Source organism: Pteropus medius, unplaced genomic scaffold, assembly GCF_902729225.1.
Source record: "Pteropus medius unplaced genomic scaffold, Ma_sr-lr_union100, whole genome shotgun sequence".
Lineage (NCBI taxonomy): Eukaryota > Metazoa > Chordata > Mammalia > Chiroptera > Pteropodidae > Pteropus > Pteropus medius.
This window is the reverse complement of record NW_024344240.1, coordinates 6355626-6365219: the sequence shown is the minus strand read 5'-3', so window position 1 is coordinate 6365219 and position 9594 is coordinate 6355626. Positions and strand designations below refer to the sequence as shown.

General features: G+C 45.1%; 1 protein-coding gene across 6 annotated transcripts in view; it reads left to right on the top strand.

Annotated features, from left to right (window-relative positions):
* The window catches only part of LYN (LYN proto-oncogene, Src family tyrosine kinase), a 112580-nt gene that overhangs the window by 71404 nt on the left and 31582 nt on the right, over window positions 1–9594 (top strand). For all 6 annotated transcript variants that reach the window (XM_039868918.1, XM_039868919.1, XM_039868920.1 and 3 more), the window contains exon 10: window positions 1067–1143. In XM_039868918.1, the coding sequence (XP_039724852.1) occupies window positions 1067–1143 (77 nt within the window). The remainder of the gene's footprint in view (window positions 1–1066; window positions 1144–9594) is intronic.

The following is a 9594-nucleotide window of genomic DNA, read 5'->3' as shown; positions in this document are numbered from 1 at the left end:
AGGAAGGAAGGAAGGAAGGAAGGAAGGAAGGAAGGAAGGAAGGAAGGAAGGAAGGAAGGAAAAGAAAAAACCTAGCCCCTATGGCTTAGGTTGTTATAGCTCAGAAACCAGTTTTAGGATTACACACTTAATAGGAGTTCAGTAAATACTAGTCAAATTAATTAACTACTAGTATTCTTAATCATAAATGTAAATATGAGTTTCTCCTGATAATGCCTGACTTTACTGAGCATTTACTATATACTACTGTTCTTAACACCTCCCCCGGGTGATCTCATTCAATCTTTTCGGCAATCTGAGGGCTAAGTACTCTGTTCCACGCTGTAGACGAGGTAGCAGAACATTTATTGAGCACTAATTACCTGCCAAGCACGTGCTTTAATCCGTCCTCACAAGGACTGATATAGCTACTGGGATGTGCCTACTTTACAGGGACTTAGACCAGGTAAGTAGCTTGCCAAGCCTGTCCTCAGGTCAGCACTTTAAGTTCTAAGGAGAAAAGCAGGTCTTGTTTTAGAAGCCAGAGGAAGCAGGAGAGTTTTCTGTGGGCACATTCCCTTTTACGTAGGCGTAACTTTTTTCCAAGCACAGTTTGTTCATCAGTTACTCCTTGAGCAGCTAGGGCATGTGCCTAGTTCTGTGCTTTTCCCGGACACAGACAAAGCCAACCCAGCTGTCTAGCTGGTCAGGGCAGGCCTGCTATGATGGCCTGCTGGTTTCTGTCTCAGAGAAGCTCTGAAGACCAAGTGGCTGCAGTAAGTGTACCTTGGTGGCAAGTACAAAGCTCTGAAATGCATTGCTCTCAGACACCTGTAGCAAGAAAAGGAGTGTCCACCATCACCCTTTCTTACCTGGAGCACAGGTACATTTCACGTCAGGTCAAAGGTAACAGGTTAGAGGGGACTGGCTTTAACCAACATCAGGAAAAGGCACTATGACCATACAGAATTGCAAAGCCAGTCATTTCATGGGATTCTTCCCTCCATGGTAATGATGATTTGAATTTTATTTGGATTTTTTTCTTTTGTGTTTAAACTACACTAACTTGTTCTTCATCTGTCAACAGGCAGTTTGCTGGATTTCCTGAAGAGTGATGAAGGCAGCAAAGTGCTGCTCCCCAAGCTAATCGACTTTTCTGCTCAGGTGACGTATGAAAGAGCCAGTATTCATGGAAATTTCCGAAGCCCTCCCTGCTTCAGATTCATGATGAAATTGTTGTTTCAGGAGACGACATTTCTGTTTCCCAGTAGTGATTATGCGTATACTTCCTTAGAGACAATACTGGGTGTTTCACACAGAATGTGAGTGCATGTGTTGAGTTTGGACCTGGGTGTCATCTTCTTTAATACAAGTCGATCTCTTTATACTTGTGTTCATTTCTGCACAAGTGATAGAAGAAAATGCAGCTGAATTGATCACTTTGCGCTGCATTTTGTAGAAGCAATTCCAGGCAGTGTAAGCACGGCACCTTCTAACGATGCATGTATGGATGCATGTATGGTATTCACGTTACTAAACTAATGTACTGATATTTTAAGTGCTCAGTGTTCTTGAAAACAGAGAAACAATATTCCTTTTTCTACTCTACCCCCTTTCAGTCCTTCCTGTTGGATATGTCTTTAGGATTCTGAGATGTATTCGTTTATAATATTTCTAGAACTAGCTTACAAGTTGCAAATTTGTTTATGTTGGAATCACACATTTCCAGAAATATATTTAAGAGTAGAGGGAAGTTAGCCAGAAACATAGCAATGTGCCTGGTATATCAAGGAAATGCACATTTGAATGATGCCAGCTACTAACTTTGAATAGTTTTATTGTATTCATTAGTCATGTTCAGTAATTTGCTTGTTTCTCAGTATTGGCGATGGGTGGTTCACGTTAGGAAGGCTGTGTGCCATAAAACCCAAAGTAGCACAAGAGATTCCTACAAGTTCTAAGAAAGGGTGGTTTTTATGATCTTCATTTCTTACTCCCGTTCCTTCCCTCAGACCCTCTTTTAGTTAGGAAATTGATGTGGCCTTGAGAGATGAGATCAAAGGAAAGAATGAGTCCATTCAAGTCAAGTAGGATCAGAACATATACTCTGCAGTAGAGTGTGGTGGGCAGAGCTGGATTACAGCATCTGAAGACTGGCGTTTGTGTCGTGGCTCCGCCACTCAGCAGCCATGCCACTTTCAGGAAGTTATTTGCCGCTTTGGGTTGGTTTATTCGTCTGTCAAGTGGGAATGACAATGCCTGCTTTACGGGGATGTTATTGCGAGTCGAATCAAACGAGCTGGTAGGGACACGAGCACGTCAGAGCCTGCCGGTAGAAGCTGAGAAATCTTGGGGATGACAGTACCTGTCACTCCAGTAAAGGTGTGTGATGAAGTCATCCCTCTCAGCCCATATCTCATCTACCAGACCTCAGCAAGTTTAGTAGGTTCCTTATCTGAGTATTCAAACGTCCTCTGGAACTCCAGCATCTGACGTGGAGAGAAGCAGAATTGCTGCAGCGGAAACGGAAGAAGGGAATTGTCGAGCTGCCCTGACTTTTTAACCCCTCAGCGTCTCCAGGCTGGTTCCCGAGAGGCTCTACGGGACTGCAAGGGTCCCAGGACCACAGTTCGAAAACTATTGCTCTGCAGGAAGAAGAAAGACGACTTAGACGGATGCAGCTCTAGATCCTGGGTGGAGGGGGAGTCAGGAACTAGAGAAAGCAGAAGTCTGATAAACTTGTGTCACATGGGACACGGCTAAATGAGGGTGGTGATTTGGGCGTCCCCAGTTGAATGAGAAAGTTGAGGAATGTAATAAAGGTTTGTCACACCTGCTCCTCAGAAAGGGAAAGGGGCTGATGGGGATATAGAAAAGTGCGACATGTGGCCTGGACACCTGAGTGGTTATAGCCTGAGGGTCTGACCTGTGCCTACAGTTCTGTAGGGTAGAAATTACGCTCATCGGGGTATGCACTATACCTGAAGAAGGACTTAATTTTGTCACAGGGGTACTTCGTATTTGACTTTGCATAGCTTATCTCATAAAACCTTATTATCTTGACATAGTCAAAGTTTTAAGTCAAGGTCTGTGTATCCTTTAACCTTGTAAATTACTATTATTACTACAGAAGGTAACTTTTTTCCAACTTAGAAAGGAGTTCAGGGGAAAAGTTGTTTTCTAAACGTTTGTAGCTTGCAAAGTAAATTAGCACAGAGCCCGGCATTGATCATGACTTTCAAATTGTAGGTTCCAGGAGGGGCTGAGGGCAATCAAGGCCACTATCACTGGTCTCTATCTAAGCCAGTGAACCAAATCTAGCTCATGCTGGTTCCGTCTCAGGGTTTCCTTCCTAGCAGTGAAGACTGGGTAGAATTGGTGGACCGACCATCTAGTTTAAGTGCATGGAGTGTCAGGTGTCAGCGGGAGAGTCAGCAGTCAGCAGTCAGCAGTCAGCAGCACCCAGGAAGTCCCTAAGCAAATGGATTCGGCACAAAACCATTTCCTTTTGAGTTCATCTTTGTTCACCCAGGCTCTTCCCCCGTCCTTCCCTCAAGGTGGAGCTGGTGGGACCACCTGTTGCCTCGCCCATCATCACCTGCTTCATTTGCTTGTGGCTTTTCTTATTGTAATGTCGCTAATATGAGGAGGGGGCCTGACCCTCAGTCTGAGATCACACGCCTTACACATCTGCTTTCTGTTAACCACACCCAACAACTGGTCCCGCTGTGGTACATACCGTCCATTCCCTTTATGACTGGTATACCCAACGCCCCTCTTCTCCTTCACGTACGTTTTTGAAATGATCTCTCTATACAAAGAAAGTCATCTCTGAAATTTTTCTCCTTTTCCTCATCATGGGCCAGCAATTAACTTTGCCACTTTGCCATTGTGAATAACATGAGGATAGCAAATATCGATTAAGCTGTCTCAAGGCAGTAAGAGGGTACCTGGTGCCCAGATAGGCGATAATACAGCCTTTCCTGTACCGTTTCTTGGCCTAACTATTTAGAGTGGAGATAGGTAAAGCGGAAGAAGAACTGTATAAGTCCATTTTGTATTTGAACTCTAAACAATTAGTAGGCTATGAAATATGTTTATACTTTCTGCCATTAGCATTGTCAGTAGCATCAAAGAGTTGGGAAATTGAGTGTTCACAAAGGATATAGTTCAATTCACAATGGAAGATTTAGACTAGAAATAAACCACTTTACTTATCCCGGCCCCCAAAGACTAAGGAAGCGGGTGAGGGGCAGTGTCAGGACTGTTCCCACAGCCTCTCATCTGGCCGCCTCTTCCCTCCCCCCATGACCTACTTCCCCATGCTCCGCTTTCCCCTTACCATTCTCCTCCTTTGCCAGTCGAGACAGGAAGCGGGGTGAGTACACATGACAGCCTCTCAGTTCATGTGAGAGCTGATTTCATCACTTCCTGTCTCAGGATGAGTTCTAAAAGGCTCTTCTAGGCCCAAGTGTAACCCTCACTCTCCAACCCATCTCTCAGTCCACTCACCTTCCTCTTCATTGAAAGGAGATTAGGAAATCCCAGCGGAAGCAGCTTTACCCAGTGCTTTTCTTGTATTAAATTAAGCGATTTTCTGCTTTTTGTGCTGAAAAGGGAAAGTTATCCCTTTACAAAGGAAATTTGATACTTTCAGAGCAGAGAGACTTTGCATAATTCCCTTTCAGCCTTTGCCTCATGTAAGAGAAAAAAAAAAGAACTTGGAAAGAGAAGGTGTTGAAATCTGTGGTAATTTCCCTCAGCTGAAGCTGAAATGAAATCGTAGACTTGTAAAACTGAGAGGAAAGAGAAGTGGGAAATTCACAGTTGCAGTATAGAGGTCAGATAAGTCATCTTCTGATTCAGGACAAGTGCATCACAGCGTTTCTGGCTCTTCGGTGGCCACGACCCTGAAGTGCAACAGTTACCAAAAACGAAATGGACAGTTATGTATGAGTAAAACTGCAGTAAAAACTGAAAAACCTCACTTGTTACAATCATGGCAACAGGTAACATTTCTTTAACTCCTAGTTGATAAAGCACTTCTACGTCCATCATCCGATTAGAGCCCCACAATCTTGAAAGCATTTATATTGTTATTTAATATTGTTATATTGTTATTTTTCCAAATGAGGACATGACCTTGGGCTTGTCCAAAGTTACAGAGCTAGTAAGTAGAATTGCTGGACTTGATTCCGGGTCTTAAGACTCTAGAAAACTGGTTCTTTCCTCTGCACCCCACTGTCATTCCACGATCAGAGTTGCTACTGTGATCATTTTGCACCTGACACTATACTGACATGCATTTTCCCCCTTTATGGATTTTACTTAGCAGAATTAATGATATTATCAGCTTTTTTATTTCCCCCCAAAATCTCAATTGCCAAGACATAGATCTTTCTATCACGTAGTAGTTATGCTCAATGTATATTTTGTCCCCTAGTATTAAATTTTAAGCCACATTTAAGTAGTAAATTGGTAAAAACAAGGAAGATAGGAAACCTCAGTCCCCCTCCATGTAATTCTCAACCGTTTTCAGGAGGCAGGCCTTTTGACGTCAGAGCTTTTTGAGGTCTCCCTCATCAGGGTGTGGACTAACTGAGAAAACAATATGTAGATTAGGAATTCCTCATAATCACTCTCGGTCAGACCCACCCATCTGTTGGTGGTAAATCAGTTCTGAAATGTCTGGTGGGGGTGTTTGGGGAACTTTCTAGAACATTTGCCAGTACTATCAAACATGAGTCTCTTCACTTTGTCTCTTTGTAAAGAACCTGAAAGTTAGGTTTCTCATTTTCCAGTTCAAGGCTGTTCTCTACCCTCGATCCCCAATAATATCATAATAAGACAACAACTTTATTTTCAAAACCTTTATTAATATTAACCCTTGATTGATAGTCTCATCTCATTTAATTTACTTAAACCGGAGGAGGAACTACACTGAGGAAAAAGATACTGAGTCAGATTCAGTAGCAAGTGGAAGCGTCAGCCGACAGACAGTTTGCTTTTCATCCAGAACACCAGGCCACGTCTCCCCACCTCATATTCAATCTCACCTCTCAACATGGGAATTCTCATACCTGACTCTATATTGAGGCCCCACATTCCCAATTCTAGGCACAGAAGCCTCCTTAAAGGGAAATGGCCAGCACTAAAGAGAGAGTTAATTCCATAAAATAATTTGAACTGGACCCCACTCAGGCTGAAGGCGCCACACGGCCATCAGGATGTGATGAGTCCTGGTGTGCATCATTAAAGCACAATTGCTTGGATGCCATTCCCAGTATAAAAGACAGACATGGTGATTATCTCTTTCTGGAGAATATGAGAAATATCACCATCATTTTGTAGATGGGTCTATTGATGATGTTAATGGTGGAGAAAAGCATTGAGCTGAGTGTCCGAACACCTGCTCCTGCCTGGGGAAAATCGTCTATTGGATGGGCCCGGTGTCCTCCTCTGTGTCACGAGAAGCACGGGTTAGGTCTACCACTAACTTACTGACTCTAACGCAAGTCGGCAGTCTCCTCCTACTTAGAATATCTATGTGGATTGTCACCCAGAAGTTGTAAATTAATGATTTGGGGTGTATTCAGATGACATGGATGGCAGATTTTGACATTCCTCTAAATAAAGGAATATAAATGCATCGCATGAACGTAGTGTCCAGGCGTCAGGCATGTGAGTGCTCTGCTTTTTCATGGAACGAGTGTTACATATGAGGCGTAAGCCTCGGCCATGAAAACTTACAAAATGGACAAATGAAACGAGCTACCGTCAGAATTGCAGTACTGGATCATAGACAGTTTTCTTCTGAAAATGTTGAAAGAATAGGAAACTATCATTTAAAAATAGTATAAAACAGGAACTTTCTTCTCTTTTTTTTGGTAAGTGGTGGTGGGGAGGTGTTTAGCCTATTTAAGCAGAGGAACCATGACTAACCAGTTTAAAATAGCGAATTAGGCGGAAGAAGTTGTTCTTGTTTTAATTTTGATCGGAAAACTTTCTGGCACCAAGAGGAGGCTTTAAGCTAATGTAAAGGGGAGGCGGTGGCACTGTGTACCAGCACTGCCTCTTATCTTGATATTATTTTGTCCAGGGGTGGCAGTTCCTGGTCAGCACTACTATAAATCTCAAAATAATTTCTTCTTTAGGTCGTCATCACGGAAGCCTTAAAGGCTAGAATGAGATTGAAGTAGTTTAGGGGTGGGCAGAGTTCTTTACCAGCACTCAAAATTTAAAAGTGGGATGAAAACACTTTGAAGGGGGCAGCAGACTGTAAATTCCAACTGGCCTTTGTCTGGAGCACTTGGCTTGCTTCCCTGTGTTCCCCTCACCCTCCTGGCACGCATTCCTCTTTTTCACCTACAAACGTGTACCTAGCACAGCCGGGCATGTGCCGAGGATGGGATAAGCAAGACATGGGTCCACCTCAAGGAGCACATGGCTTGGTGTAGGAGATCAGTAAGTAACAGGCAAGAGCAGTGGACGGCACGCTAGGAACGTGGCAAGGGCTGTCTGGGACGGGCACTGCAGGCTGTTTTCAGGTCACATGGAGCAGAATGGAACCCGGTAGAGTGAGATAGCAGCAAGAGGTAGGCTTCCTGGAGGAGGCGACCTTAAGAGCCAGGGTTAGCCCTGCCAGCCGGGGAAGGAGTTGGATGTAGAGAGGAGTCTTTGAAGGAACTTAGTGTATAAGGGCACAGAAAAGGGGTCCACGGGGTGCTAATGGGGATATGTATTGTAGGGAGAATGGGAGTGAGGACACTGAGAGATGTGGACATTAAAGAGACCGGAAGTATCGTCAACTCCTGCGTTGTATAGGAGGAGCAGTTCACTGTTCTGTAGATAACTGAAAAAATGTATTTGAGAAAAACAAAAAATGCTTATACTCAGCAAATAGTCTGACAGGAGTTATAGTTCACTCTTTTAGTTTTATTTAACTTTTGAGCAGTCAGTGGGTGCTGTTTGTATTTACTGTGGTATGTATTTGTGCCTGCCCACCCACCACACACACACGCACGCACGCACGCACGCACGAACGCACGCACACATCCCTAGATGCTAGCTGTAGAAACCAGTCTGCTTTGATGCTCGGGGGCCCACAGTGTGCTCTGCTTTTCTGTTCCTACAATTTTGTTTTGTTGTTGTTTTCTCCTTGTTTTGTTTGTTTTCTCCTTGTTTTGTTTTATTTTCTAAACCTGAGACTAGGAAAGGGGGGCGCAGTGGCAAAGGAATGGGATGGTCTGTGTTCCAGTCCAGAGCTCATCTTTAAAGGTACATCCTGAAAAGGACAGGACTCATTCAAAAATTTTTTGATTCAGAATTAGGTTTCTCAGCACCCAGTTGCATTCCCGCCCCTCCCCCACCCTGCCCCTGCTCCATCCCAAAGCCCAAGAGCACCTTGGTCTAGGACACTAAAATTCAAGGGTGTTCACACCGAGTCTGGAGAAAATTTAACCTTTCAAACAAATGGCTTCCCCGCGTTGCCCACGAGGCAGGTGTGTGGACCCGAGCTGCGAATCCGGGGCAGGTTGCTAGACGGGAGTTTTCCTTCTTTCTTTCTTTTCTTTTATTTATGCCTACAGCACCTGGTCTTCCTAGGTGGTCTCCCATCCAACTACTAACCCGACCTGACCCTGCTTAACTTCTGAGATCAGACATCGGGCTTGTTCAGGATGGCGTGGCTGTAGACCATGGACCGTGGCTCTACTGGGGCGCAAACCCAGGCCCTTCTGCGTGTAAAGCAGACGTGCTATCCGCTACACTATGGAACCAGGTCCAGTTTTCCGTATTTCTGAGAATGACGGGGAGCAACTAAATGACTAAGCAGGAATGTGATATGATGAGATCTGTGCTGTAAAGATGGCCCTGGCCACAGTGTATCAACACGAGAAGAAGGGAGGAAAGCGGGGGATGCGGGGCTGGGTGGGGGCGGGACTCTGCATCGCTCCTGTGCAGAAGCAGAGGTGAAGGATGACGCTGGCTCAGGTGCTTGCAGTGAGCAGCCGAGCGATCGACATCATGAGCCTCGGGTTTGGGTGGGCGAAGAGGATGCTGGCCGATGAAGTCAGTTTGATTGTGCTGGGTTCAGAGTGCCATGGACATGCAGGCCGAGATGTTCTAGGCGGTCAGATGTTGTAATGTAAGGGTCTGGGGCTCAGAAGAAAGACGTGAGCTGAAGAGAGTTCCGGGCGGCCGGCTCTGTGGACAGTCACTTCAGGGGGTTTGATGAGGTCCTGGAGAGAATGTGTGAAGGTGGCAGAGGGCAGCTCAGGGAAGAACCCTGGAGAACAAACTGAGAGAGACACAGGCAGAGGCTAGCCTGGGGATACCAGGAGCGTGGTCCTGGGAGACAGCACTTGGAGGAGGAGGCTGGGCTTATTCAGAACGGAGAAACTGCCATTGGATTTCGCCACAAAGACGTCCTGGGAGAACTTGGCCGCCGCATCTTCTGTGTAGCGGTTTAGGTGGAAGCTAAACTCGTGGCATCCTTTTACTTCCCTTTTCCTGGCGCTCCTGCGCTGCTCCCAATCCTTTGGACCCTTTTTGTCTCTCTGAGCTTTGGTGGCCCTTCTTCATGCCCTTGCTCTTCCTTCTTTCTCCTCTGCTTCC